This window comes from Helianthus annuus, chromosome 3 (genome assembly GCF_002127325.2).
Source record: "Helianthus annuus cultivar XRQ/B chromosome 3, HanXRQr2.0-SUNRISE, whole genome shotgun sequence".
Classification (NCBI taxonomy): Eukaryota; Viridiplantae; Streptophyta; class Magnoliopsida; order Asterales; family Asteraceae; genus Helianthus; species Helianthus annuus.
In genome coordinates, this window is record NC_035435.2 from 112,674,574 (window position 1) to 112,690,604 (window position 16,031).

General features: G+C 31.7%; 1 protein-coding gene and 1 long non-coding RNA gene across 2 annotated transcripts; one reads left to right on the forward strand and one right to left on the reverse strand.

Annotated features, from left to right (window-relative positions):
- Positions 1 to 3,374: 3,374 nt before the first annotated feature.
- Positions 3,375 to 3,972, forward strand: LOC110927855. Its single transcript, XR_004889546.1, has 3 exons — positions 3,375 to 3,462; positions 3,798 to 3,865; positions 3,940 to 3,972. It is a non-coding gene; the product is annotated as an uncharacterized LOC110927855 (long non-coding RNA).
- A 6,416-nt stretch (positions 3,973 to 10,388) lies between these two features.
- On the reverse strand, positions 10,389 to 12,109 carry LOC110929379. The gene is made up of 2 exons (XM_022172532.2): positions 11,471 to 12,109; positions 10,389 to 10,879 (listed from the first exon to the last, which is right to left on the reverse strand). The coding sequence occupies exons 1-2, from the start codon at positions 12,008 to 12,010 to the stop codon at positions 10,511 to 10,513; spliced, it is 909 nt and encodes a 302-aa protein (XP_022028224.1). The 5' UTR covers positions 12,011 to 12,109; the 3' UTR covers positions 10,389 to 10,510.
- Positions 12,110 to 16,031: the final 3,922 nt, after the last annotated feature.

Below are 16,031 nucleotides of genomic sequence, written 5' to 3' on the forward strand. Positions count from 1 at the left end.
TTTATGTGACTATCTTTTGAAGTTCTTATGGTTTGTTTTGTGAGTTATAATTTTTGTATTTAGTTATAATTTTTGTATTTAATTAGTTTTTAATTCTTTAAATATGTCTTTAATTTCTTTTTAAATCTGTTTTTGTTTCTATAAATAGATTAGTGTTGTTAAAGATAATTTTTGTATTCGAAATTATGATTCAGTTTCTGTAAATAGACTTTGTTTCTATAAATAGATTACCGTTATATTTTTTTTAAACAACGGTTACTTCCTTTGCAGTTATAGATCATGAAAACAACGTTCCATCGTTGTTAAAGTTGATTGAGGACTATGATCCTATATTTTTCGAATTGTTCGTCGACCAAAAACAGGTTAGTTCAGTTTTGTTGGTGTTGTTTTTTTTTGATATGTATAGTCTTTCTTTTTTATTTTTGTCTTTAGGCGTTAATTTGAAATTTTATGTGATTATCTTTTGAAGTTCTTATGGTTTGTTTTGTGAGTTATAATTTTTTGTATTTAGTTATAATTTTTGTATTTAATTAGTTTTTAATTCTTTAAATATGTCTTTAATTTCTTTTTAAATCTGTTTTTGTTTCTATAAATAGATTAGTGTTGTTAAAGATAATTTTTGTATTCGAAATTATGATTCAGTTTCTGTAAATAGACTTTGTTTCTATAAATAGATTACCGTTATATTTTTTTTAAACAACGGTTACTTCCTTTGCAGTTATAGATCATGAAAACAACGTTCCATCGTTGTTAAAGTTGATTGAGGACTATGATCCTATATTTTTCGAATTGTTCGTCGACCAAAAACAGGTTAGTTCGGTTTTGTTGGTGTTGTTTGTTTTTTGATATGTATAGTCTTTCTTTTTTATTTTTGTCTTTAGGTGTTAATTTGAAATTTTATGTGATTATCTTTTGAAGTTCTTATGGTTTGTTTTGTGAGTTATAATTTTTTGTATTTAGTTATAATTTTTGTATTTAGTTAATTGTTAATTCTTTAAAGATGTCTTTAATTTCTTTTTAAATCTGTTTTTGTTTCTATAAATAGATTAGTGTTGTTAAAGATGATTTTTGTATTCGAAATTATGATTCGGTTTCAGTAAATAGACTTTGTTTCTATAAATAGATTACCGTTATATTTTTTTAAACAATGGTTACTTCCATTGCAGTTATGGATCATGAAAACAACGCTCCTTCGTTGTTAAAGTTGATTGGGGACTATGATCCTATATTTTTGGTATGTTTCTTAAGTTTTCAGTTTTGTGCACACAATAAGTTATTGCAACTTATATTTTTTTTTAGATTGATAGGAAATACCGTATGATTTTGTAACCTTATTGTGGGGAGAACAACTTCCATATGTCAATGTCTTAAAATTATTGATGATGATTTATCGTGAGTCATTTAGTTATATTTTTTGTATTTAGTTAGTTGTTAATTCTTTAAAGATGTCTTTAATTTCATTTTTAAAGTTGTTTTTGTTTCTATAAACAGATTACTGTTGTTAAAGATGATTTTTGTATTCGGAGTTATGATTCGGTTTCTGTAAATAGACTTTGTTTCTATAAATATATTACCATTATATATTTTTTAAAACAATGGTACTTTCTTTGCAGTTATGGATCCTAAAAACAACTCTCATTCGTTGTTAAAGTTGATTGAGGAATATGATCCTATATTTTTGGTATGTTTTCTTAGTGATTTTATTTTTGAATTTTAAATTTTAAATTTTAAAAACAATCATTATTTAAATTTAAATTTTGAAGTAAACCATTATTTTGTTTGATTTTAAATTTACAATTACGAAGTCAATTATTATTTTAAATCTAAATTTGAAAGTTTTCCATTAATGTGTTTAATTTTAAATTTCGAATCTGTAAATTGAATTTAAATTTGAAAGGTTAGACTTTCCTAATAAGTTTGCTTGATTTACGGAATTGGATATTAGTGATTTGATTTTCAGATTTTAAATTTTAAATTTTGAAGTCAATCATTATTTTAAATTTAAATTTTGAAGTAAATAGACTTTGTTTCTATAAATAGATTACCGTTATATTTTTTAAAAACAGTGGTTACTTCCTTTGCTGTTATGGATCATGAAAATAACGCTCCTTCGTTTTTAAATTTGATTGAGGACTATGATCCTATATTTTTCGAATTGTTCGTCGACCAAAAACAAGTTAGTTCAGTTTTGTTGTTGTTGTTTGTTTTTTGATATGTATAGTCTTTCTTTTTTATTTTTTTTCTTTAGGTGTTAATTTGAAATTTTGTGTGATTATCTTTTGAAGTTCTTATGGTTTGTTTTGTGAGTTATAATTTTTTGTATTTAGTTATAATTTTTGTATTTAGTTAATTGTTAATTCTTTAAAGATGTCTTTAATTTCTTTTTAAAGTTGTTTTTGTTTCTATAAATAGATTAGTGTTGTTAAAGATGATTTTTGTATTCGAAATTATGATTCGGTTTATGTAAATAGACTTTGTTTCTATAAATAGATTACCGTTATATTTTTTAAAACAGTGGTTACTTCCATTGCAGTTATGGGTCATGAAAACAACGCTCCTTCGTTGTTAAAGTTGATTAGGGACTATGATCCTATATTTTTGGTACGTTTCTTAAGTTTTCAGTTTTGTGCACACAATAAGTTATTGCAACTTATATGTTTTTTTTTTGTTTCGATTGATAGGATATAACGTATGATTTTGCAACCTTATTGTGGGGAGAACAACTTCCATATGTCAATGTCTTAAAATTATTGATGATGATTTATCGTGAGTCATTTAGTTATAATTTTTGTATTTAGTTAGTTGTTAATTCTTTAAAGATGCCTTTAATTTCATTTTTAAAGTTGTTTTTGTTTCTATAAACAGTAATACTGTTGTTAAAGATGATTTTTGTATTCGGAGTTATGATTCGGTTTCTTTAAATAGACTTTGTTTCTATAAATATATTACCATTATATATTTTTTGTATGTTTCCTTAGTGATTTGATTTTTAAATTTTAAATTTTGAAATCAATCATTATTTTAAATTTAAATTTTGAAGTAAACCATTATTTTGTTTGATTTTAAATTTACAATTACGAAGTCAATTATTATTTTAAATCTAAATTTGAAAGATTTGCATTAATGTGTTTGATTTTAAATTTCGAATCTGTAAATTGAATTTAGATTTGAAAGGTTAGACTTTCCTAATAAGTTTGCTTGATTTACGGAATTGGATATTAGTGATTTGATTTTCAGATTTTTAATTTTTAATTTTTAATTTTGAAGTCAATCATTATTTTAAATTTAAATTTTGAAGTAAATAGACTTTGTTTCTATAAATAGATTACCGTTATATTTTTTTTTAAAACAGTGGTTACTTCCTTTGTAGTTATGGATCATGAAAACAACGCTCCTTTGTTATTAAAGTTGATTGAGGACTATGATCCTATATTTTTCGAATTGTTCGTCGACCAAAAACAGGTTAGTTCAGTTTTGTTGTTGTTTGTTTTTTGATATGTATAGTCTTTCTTTTTTATTTTTTTCTTTAGCTGTTAATTTGAAATTTTATGTGATTATCTTTTGAAGTTCTTATGGTTTGTTTTGTGAGTTATAATTTTTTGTATTTAGTTAATTGTTAATTCTTTAAAGATGTCTTTAATTTCTTTTTAAAGTTGTTTTTGTTTCTATAAATAGATTAGTGTTGTTAAAGATGATTTTTGTATTCGAAATTATGATTCGGTTTATGTAAATAGACTTTGTTTCTATAAATAGATTACAGTTATATTTTTTTAAAACAGTGGTTACTTCCATTGCAGTTATGGATCATGAAAACAACGCTCCTTCGTTATTAATGTTGATTGGGGACTATGATTCTATATTTTTGGTATGTTTCTTAAGTTTTCAGTTTTGTGCACACAATAAGTTATTGCAACTTATATGTTTTTTTTCGATTGTTAGGAAATACCGTATGATTTTGCAACCTTATTATGGGGAGAACAACTTCCATATGTTAATGTCTTAAAATTATTGATGATGATTTATCGTGAGTCATTTAGTTATAATTTTTGTATTTAGTTAGTTGTTAATTCTTTAAAGATGTCTTTAATTTCATTTTTAAAGTTGTTTTTGTTTCTATAAACAAATTACTGTTGTTAAAGATGGTTTTTGTATTCGGAATTATGATTCGGTTTCTGTAAATAGACTTTGTTTCTATAAATAGATTACCATTATATATTTTTTTAAAACAGTGGTTACTTACTTTGCAGTTATGGATCCTAAAAACATCTCTCATTCGTTGTTAAAGGTGATTGAGGAATATGATCCTATATTTTTGGTATGTTTCCTTAGTGATTTGATTTTTAAACTTTAAATTTTGAAGTCAATCATTATTTTAAATTTAAATTTTGAAGTAAACCATTATTGTGTTTGATTTTAGATTTTAAATTTCGAAGTCAATTATTATTTTAAATTTAAATTTGAAAGTTTTCTATTAATGTGTTTCATTTTAAATTTCGAATCTGTAAATTGAATTTAAATTTGAAAGGTTAGACTTTCCTAATAAGTTTGCTTGATTTACGGGATTGGATATTAGTGATTTGTTTTTCAGATTTTAATTTTTACATTTTCAAGTCAATCATTATTTTAAATTTAAATTTTGAAGTAAACCATTATTGTGTTTGAATTTATTTTAAATGGGATCCTATGGGAAATTGATCTCTAATCGATTCACTGATGTATATTTTTCTCCTCACCATTTTGTTCCGTTAATCAACTCATGTGTGCTCTTATGTTTGATACCCGATCTTAATCCAGTGATTAATTTCCGCTTGAGTAACCCAATCTGAGTTTGTTTTTTTTTTTTTTATTAACGATTCAGGTAAACTTTCCCGATTTGGGTTTTCTGCAAGGCTAATCATCTAAATTAATTTGTTATTTTTATGGTTTACCATTGCATAAGTTAGTATAATTTGTTGACAAAGTTTTGTTTTGTGGGATAGTAGTCATAAATTGAGTAATATTCAAGGTTTATGTGTTTTTATTTTGATTCATTAGGTCTTTATTTTGGATGGTCCGGAGTTTTTGGCTGCAACTATGTTGGACAGAGATATGCTTGCTATGGCTGGAAATTGGTACCATGTCGGTTGGTTTTGCTTGGCAAGGTTAGACTTTCCTAATAAGTTTGATTGATTTACGAGATTAGATATTAGTGATTTGATTTTCAGATTTTAAATTTTAAATTTTGAACTCAATCATTATTTTAATTTTTTAGCTAATAGTTTGATTGACTCGATTGTTAGATTTGTGACGATGCGTCGGACAAACAACATTGGGATAAGATACAGCCTTGAGCCTTAGCAAGTTAACACATTAGTTAGGGTTATGAAGTTTTTCATGGCACCGACACATTATTGAGCAGTAGCGCATCAGGTTAGTGATATTAGACTTTGTGTCTTGAGAAATTTTGTATATTGATTTTTGTTAATTGATTGTGAGGTCTTTGATTGTGCATTGTATTGCTGATTGATATATGAGATTTTGTTGATTGGCATAAGGTATTAGATAAGATGTGTTTGAAGTTGTGAAGATGAATAAGTGAGACGTGTGTAGCAGATATTAGTGAGTGCACAACACATTAGTTAGGGTTTTGAATTATTGATACAGGTTAGTGATGTTAGAGATTATGTTTTGAGAAAGTGTGTAGATTTATTGATGTTTGTGTTTGATTGTGACACCTTTGATTGCGCATGAAATTGCTGGTTATATGAGATTTTGTTGATTGTAGACAAATAAGTTTGAACATAACTTATTAGATTCACATTTAAGTATAAAAAATGAGAGGTTGTTATAAACTTAATTATATACTGAACGAAAAACTGAAAGGAAAAGGAAAAAAAAAACAATTTAACACAAAGAAAATGAGAGAGAGAGAGAGAGTTGCCACATTTTTGAAAACCAAAAATATAAGGTAACCATGATTCTAAAATCTACTATACTTTTTAATAACATTTGGTGGAAAATGGACTATGTTGGGTAGGTAGTCAAATATGGTTTTTAGGGTCAAAACGGCTCTGTTGGGTTGACTCGGGACACTTTTATGAAAAACTTTATGTTTTTGACCTTAATAAACCATTTTTGTAGATGACCAGTGTATATCTCTACTTGACGAATTCTCCAAAGATCCAGAGCCGATTGTTTCATAGAGCTGTGAAGTTGCTCTAAACATACTGGATTTTGAACGATCCGGCAAACCATACGAGGTACTTGGAAGATTAAGTTTCGCTCATTTTATACGAAAAATGTATCGTGTTAAGAGCGATTAGTTTAATCTATGTTTTCTGCAGTACCTCTTTATGTAGGCACCTCAATTGCAGGAGGCAGCATGATGGTTTCACTTTGTTGTGTGTTTTGTTACCATTGAGTACTAAATGACATACATTTGGATAGAGTTTTGAATGATTTACTCAACATTATTATTTGAATGGTTTTTTAGTGTGTGTGTTTTATTTATTGATTAGCGTATCGTATTAGGTATGAATGAATACCATTAGCAAGTCAGTTTAATGCCTTCAAAGTTAATGTATTTTTTTTTAATAAGCAAGTGATTATTTGAAAATGGGAACAATCAACACTATATTAATCTCCATGTTACTAATTTGTTATATTTCGATTGGTCATGATTGTTAAAAAAACATATAATGTATATTTAATGAATAAAGTTTTTGTTGTTTATATTTTCTTATGTAAACTTTTAATTAATTTCTAAATTTAATTAAATGAGTTTTTTTTGTAGGTTCGAACAACTCCATGCGTATATTTTATTATAAAAAATAAAAGTTTTTTTTTTGTTTCTTGGGTCATTCAATGAGGCAAGTTTCTGCCTCTGGTTCTTGCCCGAAGTTTCTGACCTTACTCGCAACCCAATGACTACAACTTTCAATTCAAAACAATTATAAAAAAAATTATGTTCGAAAACATGTATTTTTATTTTATTTAATGACATAGTTCGATTAATATAAAGTTCATGTTTCTACCCGCGAAGTTCGCGGGTGATAACCTAGTATATATATATAGGACAAAGATCCGTTAGGAACCACCCTTTATTGCGAGAACCGCGAGAACCAGTGTGAACACAAACAGTAATAGCTAAAAAAATCTAAAAAACACCCAAAATTTTTTTTTTTATTTTTTTACTATTTTTTATATACAAATCGCTACTTTTAGTATCCAAAAAAAAATTTTTTTTTTTTTTTAAAAATTTTTTTTTTTTAAAAAAAAAAAAAATTTTTTTTTTTTTTGGCTACAAAAGTAGCGATTTGAACATAAAAAATAGTAAAAAAATAAAAAAAAAATTTTTAGATTTTTTTTTGATTTTTTTTTGATTTTTTTAGATTTTTTAGGTTTTTTGGGGGTTTAGTTTTTAGCATTTTAGCTTGGGGGGGGTGTGGGGGGGGGGTTTAGGTTTTTGGGTGGTGGGGGAGGGGGGTTTAGGTTTTTTGGGGGGGGGGGGGGGTGGGGGGGTTAGGTTTTTTTTAGGTTTTTTGAGGGTTTTAGTTTTTAGCATTTAGCTTGGGGGGGGGGGGGGGTTAGGTTTTTGGGGGGGGGGGGGGGTGGGGGGTTTAGGTTTTTGGGGGGTGGGGGGGTGGGGGTTAGGTTTTTTTTAGGTTTTTTGAGGGTTTTAGTTTTTAGCATTTAGCTTGGGGGGGGGGTTAGGTTTTTGGGGGGGGGGGGGGTTAGGTCTTTTTTTTTGGGGGGGGGGGGTGGGGGGTTTAGGTTTTTGGGGGGTGGGGGGTGGGGGTTAGGTTTTTTTTAGGGTTTTTTTAGGTTTTTTTAGCTATTTTAGCTTGTGTTCACATTGGTTCTCGCGGTTCTCGCAATAAAGGTGGTTCTCGCATGAACCTTACCCTATATATATATATATATATATATATATATAAATTAGCAAGTTTGTTTTGCATCATGACTTGTACCCAATGCTTAGGGACTTTTTCAAAAAAAATATATATATATAACTTGATTTTCACTTTCAACCTTAAAGTTTTTTCTTTTACATTTTAACTCATTTGAAATTTTTACTTTTAACTCAAACTTTTTCATCTTTTGTAATTTAACACAACACTTTATTATTTATAACTTTGGTCCCCCATACTTTTTGTCTTTCCCAAGTTTTTCGTTTTACGTTTCGTTCTAAATTTTGCGAGTCAACATGTCGTAGCATACATGTGAGGTTCAACGTTTTTGCTCTATTTTTTAATATTTGACAGACCCGTCGCAACGCGTCCATTTTTTCCCTTTTGAAAACTTCCCCGCAACGGACGGGTCCTAGATCGACTAAGTTATTATTTTTTACGTTTTACGTTCCTGGTTAATTTCGTCCTAGATCGACTAAGTTATTATTTTGTACGTTTTACGTTTCTGGTTAATTTCTTCGCATTAAGACACTGTAACGGGTGTGCGTGGTTCAACGATTTTAGTCTCCTTTTCGTTCAGTGTAATTTTTACCATTTTATCCATTTTATTTTTACGTTGTTGAGAGTCGATGTCGTTGTGGCATTGGTTCGTACTTGGCACGGTTTTACGAACGTTTTTAACCTATTAATTTTTTTTACTAATATTTTGTTTCGGTTTACCCCTATACTTCCTTTACTTAAAAACTATTATTTACGTGCATATTTTATGTACGGATATGTATAAATATGATTTGTTCTACATTCCGACGTAAACTTTTTTTATAGACGAGGTAGGTCGAATATAATACGTTTTCGTTTAAAGAAACCATATTTACGTGCATATTTTTATGTACGTTTTGGTATAAATTCAAGTTGTTCTACGTTTCGACGTAAACTTTTTTAGGAAATGATTCAGGTCAAATATAATATGTTTTCGTGTTTATTTTATATATGTTTCGTAAAGTTTTTTTTGAACCGAGTGGAGTCAAATTATGGTTTCTTTTTCTCTCATTTTTCCGAAAGCTCTAATTAATCCCTTTCGATTACATGTGCATATTTTCCTTCATACCCGTTACGTTTTCTATGTATGAGTTGGGTCACATATAATACGTTATGATTGTTCGATATGAATTCCATTTACTTTACGTTTGATCCAATCACAATGCTTATACAGGTTACACTGAATTCAACTGGATACGTCGAAATTTGTGTTTTCATATGGTTAATGCATCATATAACGTTTGGACTAATCCATTCAATGTTTACGATGTACTCGCGCCGCAACACGGGCGGGTCTTAACCCTAGTTAAATTAAATTATAGAAGCTAAAAGAAGTTTTACAATTACTTTTCATTTTTTTTAACGGCCAACATAATCAATCCCGAGCACTCTCGGGGCACCCACTGGACAAACGGAGTACTCCGAGAGTAACCCGAGTCCACCACCAATTCGGGAAAAACCCGGTAAACCACCCGCCCGTAGGCACGACAGTGAAATTACCGGTAAAACCCGTTTGGCTCAAGGATCCAACCCAGGTTTCCCTGGGTCTCCTATCATTGCCCACCAGTGCCTCAGCGCACCAAGTGAGAGTTGAACTTGCATTTAAGGGTAGAGGAGTTCTGTGTAAGTAGTGTCGATCTTAATTTGGATAACAAGGGTAAAAGAAAATACGGGATTTTTAACATTAGATAGCGTCGAGGATCAAAACAAGATGGGTGAGTAAAGGGGTAAAAGAGTCATTTCATTACAACTACCATTGAAAGTGTAATGGGTGAACAAAATACGTAGGATTAGAGTATTCACGTTGGATGCTTTATGTTGATGCGAGAGACTTATCTATATTATATAAAATGGTTGTAAGAGACTGTGAGTGGAGAAGAAATAAAATAATGTTCATCTGTAAACTTAGAGAAAATATTGTTTACTATTTATAATCTTTTAATATTTTTGAAAGTGGTTGTAGTGGAGGAAAGAAAAAAAAAGTAATGATAAAGTAAAAGAAAAAGATTATTTAATTAAAAATTAGAGAGAAAATTTAATTACTTTTAGTATAATTATAAAAATAAGAAGGAAAAAAAAAACATTCTAAATACTGTTACATACATGATACAAAATTTCGTAATAGTTTAGACAATTTTAAAGTAGCACATTTTTTAGACAAAATTTTAAAGTAGCACATATTCCAATTTCACTTCTTGAATATGTATTTAGGAAATTGAATATATGTTTGTCAATATTTTACTCTTTTTAAATTCGGATTAAGTAGAACATTACAACAAATTCAGTGACGGATCCAGGGTCGGATTCCACTGGGTTTCTTTTTGTAGTTTTTCACTAATTTTCATTATTTTTTCCCAAATCATACAAGGTTTACACTAATTTTTTTCATTTTCTTCGAATCAAATGGGTTCCTGGGAACCCATGGAACCATGCTAAATCCGCCCCTGAACAAATTAACTCTTTATCAAGAATAACAAATTAAACTCTATTCTACATCGAATATTATTATATCTAACAAATAATAATCAAAACAATCTGTAGTGACCACTTCTCTAATTACATAAAAATCAATAAATTCCATTTCATCTTCGTCGAGAAACATCACGAAGATCTTGACTAAACCCTAAGCAACCGAGTAATCCTGACTTGTACGGCAAGAATGTCTTCCGCCGCATCTCCTCCGCCACTGCCCGGTTCGCCGTGTAATGTATCTCATGTGCAGACATCTTCCTCTTCATTCTCCTAGAAGATCCGCCTACCGAACCACCATCGCTTCGAAAGCTCGAGTTCTTCACATCGTGGTCGCCCTTCGTTATTATGGCGTATTTCTTTAATTGATCGTCGCTAGTCGTCGCACTTCCTTCCGACGTGCTCCGGAATAGCAACAAGTTTTTAAGGTTCCACTTGTTGTACCATGTGAAACCAAAGGGGGATGATTGAGTTGTTGACACCTTTATTATTAGAGAGAATATATTAGTTACAATGCTAGAAAATAGAAAACTAGGTGGTTCTTGACCATAATATTTGTTGGAAATACGTAGGAAACTATTTTTAATAACAATTTTTCCGACAAAAATGATTTCGTCAGAATAGTTGTCGCTATAGGCGGTACCCTACACATATATGACGAATACCAGTACCACCATCTAAAATGCGTCAGAAACCACCTTTAGTGACAATTTTATGACAAAAGTGATGTCTTTGGAAAAATTGTCAGCCGCATAGGCAACATCCATGCATTTCTGACGAATATTGCAATTTGCCAGGAACCGCCTTTAGCGACACTTTTTCTAAAAAATGATGTGGTTGGAATAATTGTCGCTATATTGACGGTATCCAACACCTTTCCGATAGATATTATCGTCTGAAATGCGTCAGAAGCAGTCTTTAAAAAAAATTTATTCCATTGGAAAACTAGCTTTTTATAACAAGTATTAACTAGATGTATCATTACCATAATCAATAGATAGGATTTAATTATTTTTACTTTTTAATTACTATTACTGTAGTCTTGTAAATAGTTAATCAATAATACACAATACCTTATAATCATCTGATCTCACATCAGCCACTCCTAACGGGGACAACGACCGTGATACTTTATGTCTCATAGCGGTCCCCGTTCTCTCTCTTCCACGTGGCGACAGGATTTGGGTTTGAGGTTTAGGTGTTTCTAAACCCATCTCCCCAAAGATCTTCGGCGGTGGTGGTGGCTGTGGCTGTGGCTCTAACGGTCTGATCCTTCCGCCGTCAAACAACTCTTCGGCGTCGGAGATAGATGGCCGTTCCAACTGTCCACTAAACTCAAAAGCAAAATCCATATCATCATCAGCTTGTTGCAAACCCTCATTCTTCTGCTCGTCAACTACTTGTTGACTACTCTCTAACGTGTCGGTTGACTCGAAACCGTCTACGGCGTTGTGGTTGATCGGAGAACTGGCATGATGACTAGTTGTGGCAGTGTAGAAGAATTTGGGGAATAATGTGTTGGGGCTTGAAGGTGCAGTGGCGTAGGGGGAAGTGGAGGCGCTGTCGAAGTTGAATTCGGCTGCCGGAGATGGCATCAGCAGCTGTGGATCCATGGTGGTTGCGGTGGCGGTTATGGAGGGTGAATGAAGGGTGGAGGTGTTGTTTATATGTAGAGAGAGAGAGAGAGACGATGGAGGAAAGTGGTAGGAAGGTGGAAATAGTCATCGACAATGGCCGCCTTTTTGTAGTTTCAATTTTTAGTTAATTTTTAATTTGTATGCTTTGTTGATAGAAAAAGATGATATAAGTCTAGAGTTAAATGCCCTATGGTTTTGGTGATTTTTTGTTTTCAGTTTAGTCTAAATATTTTATCTTTTATATGTGAGTTTAAAAAGTTTTCACTGTTGCTATTTTATTGCACTGGGTTAACCTTATTCATTTTTTCTGTTAACGAGAAGGCCAATTTGGTCATTTTATATGGCCGAATTGTTTTTCTAGTTAACAGAATTACATATAAAATGACCGAATTGGCCTTCTCGTTAACAGAAAAAATGGATGAAGTTAACCCAGCGACTAAAATGGTAACGGTAAAACCTTTTTGGACACATAGATGAAAAATGGAACTTTTGAATTAAATTGGCAAAATGGCCCAAACCACATGGACTAAAATGACATTTAACTCTATAAGTCTATATTAAATGTTTACAAGTAATACACACGCGCTACGGCATAAACATGTAACTTTTTTTTAACGAACAAATTTTATTCCCTTCTAAGATGTTTAAAGATTTTACCTTTGCCAATAGATCACTACCCAACATATGTAAATAAATAATTCTAGAAAGTTACATGTATGCACCAAAAGGGAAAAAAAACATGTGGGAATATATTTTTTTTAAACAGTTGAACAAGTGAATGAATACGCATTATTGTATGGTCTTTGACTCTTGTAACAATTATTTACAATTTTTTATAGACTATGTATGATATTCAGTATCAAACGTGCATGTTTATTAAAAACCTGAGAGGAGATAAAATGAATTTATATCTTATATAAGCACCAACCATCTTTGAATGATACAATAAGTTATCCATTTTTATAATAAGGCACGAGTTTGTTTTTCGCAACCAACGATCTATTATATTACTTGCAGACAAAAGATCTTTTGACTTCTTGCCTCTTGGTTTCGATTCCTTTGACATTTGCTTCTGCTAAAATCATTAAATCATTAAAATGATAATAAAACATAATCGTCAAGACCATAAAAGGTATATAACGTATTTCTTCCAACTTAAATGAGTTTTAGTTAAATACGTTTAATATTTGAATAGTTCTAAATTTAATTCTTTAATATTGATGGGGAAATGACAAGATAAATGATATAACGTGAGGAAGCCGTATTATTATATATTTGTTTTTATAAAATATTCTATTTAGATTATGTGAGAATATCCGTACAATACACAAACTAATCTAAAACTTAATGCTATTTCTCAAGTGTTAATTTCCGTATACAGAATATTCGATATAAAATCAGTCAAATTTCCAACTATATGTATAATGTTCGATCAAAATATTAGTGTGATGATTATACGTTCTCAAATTAATTTTTAAGGACATGCGTAGTGGGGACTATATAGCGCTATATTGGGCTATAACGACCCGAAACACCCCCTCCCTCGCGGGCGTTATGGAGCATGGTTGTGATACCCATAGCGGCGCGAACTTTGGTTTCTCTCTCTCACACACATATATATACATACATCCAGTGGCGGACATAAGGTTTACCGGGGGGCAACCTCCGCTACGGCTTGGCGCGGAAAATTAGTGTAAATTTTGGAAAAAATTGACGTTTTTTCGATTTCGTTACGGCTTATTTATAAAACGTTACGGCTTAGTTTCATTTCTAGATCCGCCACTGCATACATATGTATAATTAAAGGGGTATAACCCCACTATACACTCAAATTATATAACCTTCTTTCTTTCACATTTGAACGTGACTTAGGTGAGGCAACATCCCTCCATGAAAACAAAGTTTTAGTGTAATTTTTATACAAAAATCCTGATTGCCCCCTAAAACACATGTATATACATATATATTGTACATTCTCATAACATGTATCATGCTTTCGAATTCTTGAAACTAACTTTGGATAAGTTAGGGGACCAAAGTTGCCAATATGCAAACTTGCAAGTCTAAGGACTAAAGTGTAAATTCAGAAGCTTTGCACTTACGCGTTGTAAGGGGAGTGGGGGTGGTCACTAGTGATAGAATTCTATCAGTCACAATATCCAATCAACTCATACCATGTCATCAGCCACTATTATATCATTAGTGATAGAAATGTAGTGGCGGTGGTCATCACTAGTGATAAAATTCCATCACTCACAAATTTTTTTAATTTTTTATTTTAAATTAGAAATTAACAATAAAACACTAAAATTATAAATTTCATTAAAATTAAAACATACTAGTTCAATTTAACATACTAGAAATATTTTAAGCTACAGTTTAAAAAAAACCTACTCCTCGTCCGACTCATGAAACTCCAAACCTAGAGAACCTACTAGTTCGATTAAATCGTATCTCAACCGAAAGTGAGTTTCTTCATTACGCAATTCTTGTTGGATATTGTGTGGAACTTGAACTTGTGTAGGAGGATCCGGCATCCAATCCGGTGATATTGCACGTCCGTCTTCTTTGATTATCATATTGTGCAATATGATACATGCATACACTATGCTATGTATTGCTTTCTTGTTCATCGCACGAACCGGTCGGTGTAGTATACCCCATCTACCCTTTAAAACACCAAATGCCCTCTCAACATCTTTTCTTACTGATTCTTGCAATTTTTTGAACACGATTTCTTTAGCCTCGACAGGAAATGAGGGAGCTTTCACAAAAACAGACCATGACGGGTAGATACCATCCACAAGAAAAAAGCCTCGTTTGTAATGTCGTCCGTTAACATAGAAAGGAGAGGAAGGTGCGGTTCCATCAGTTACGGTTTGAAACAACGACGACGTGTGCAACACATTGATGTCGTTGTTTGAACCTGGAACACCGAAATACGAATGCCAAATCCATAAATCATTCAACACCACCGCTTCTAGTATGATGGTTGGTCTTTTGATGTCACCCCTAACATACACCCCTCGCAACTCTCTTGGACAATTTTTCCACTCGATATGTGTACAATCGATGCTACCGAGCATCCTGGGAAAATGCCATCTGGCCTCATGTGCGGCGTAAATACGTGAGATGTCGTGGCTCGTCGGTTTACGTAAAAACTCTTTACCATACAACTTAATGACCGCGTTGCAAAAAGATTGCAAACATTCACGTGAAGTTCTGGATGCCTTAGCTAGGTATTCATTATATTGATCGGGAGGGTTACCTGTCGCTAGTTGGCGAATGGCGGACGTGCATTTTTGTATCGGCGTGAAACTTAGTTTGCCCCTCGCATCGTAACGTTCTTGAAACCATTCCTCGCTTGCTTCGATGTCTCCAACAATCTTTAAAAATAATTCTTTGGGTAAACGAAACCGATCTCTAAACGTTTAGGCGTTGTAGAGCTGATTTTCCACAAAGTAATCGTTCATTAACACTTCGTTAGCACGTATACGATCACGGTCTACCATCTTCTTCTTGTATCAAGTTCGTTATACACCGACACAATATTTTAGCGTCTCATTGTCGGAAGACGACTCGGTATCGTTATCGCTAGACATCGGAAACGTCGAATCCGTAGGGAACTCCATTTGAGAAAGATGTAGATTGTGTGAAATGGGGTTATGTTTTGGTGTGTGTAAAATGGTTTAAAATGGAGATATAAATAGATAAAGGGTTTAAAGGTTATTTTATTTTTTTATTGAAGTTTACCGTTATTCAACGGTCAAAAACAATCCCAACGTTCGAATTTTGTAAACTTTTAACGCGTGATTGTTTCAACGCGTTACAAATATAATGCGTGATAATATAGGTGGCGGCGGTGTTCGTGATCATATAACGCGTGAAGGGACGACCATAACGGACCGCCCCCACTCCCCTAATGGTCCAAGATTACAATTCGTAATAGACCTACTGTAGTTCTTAGTGGCGGATCTAAAAACTTTTTTTAACGGGG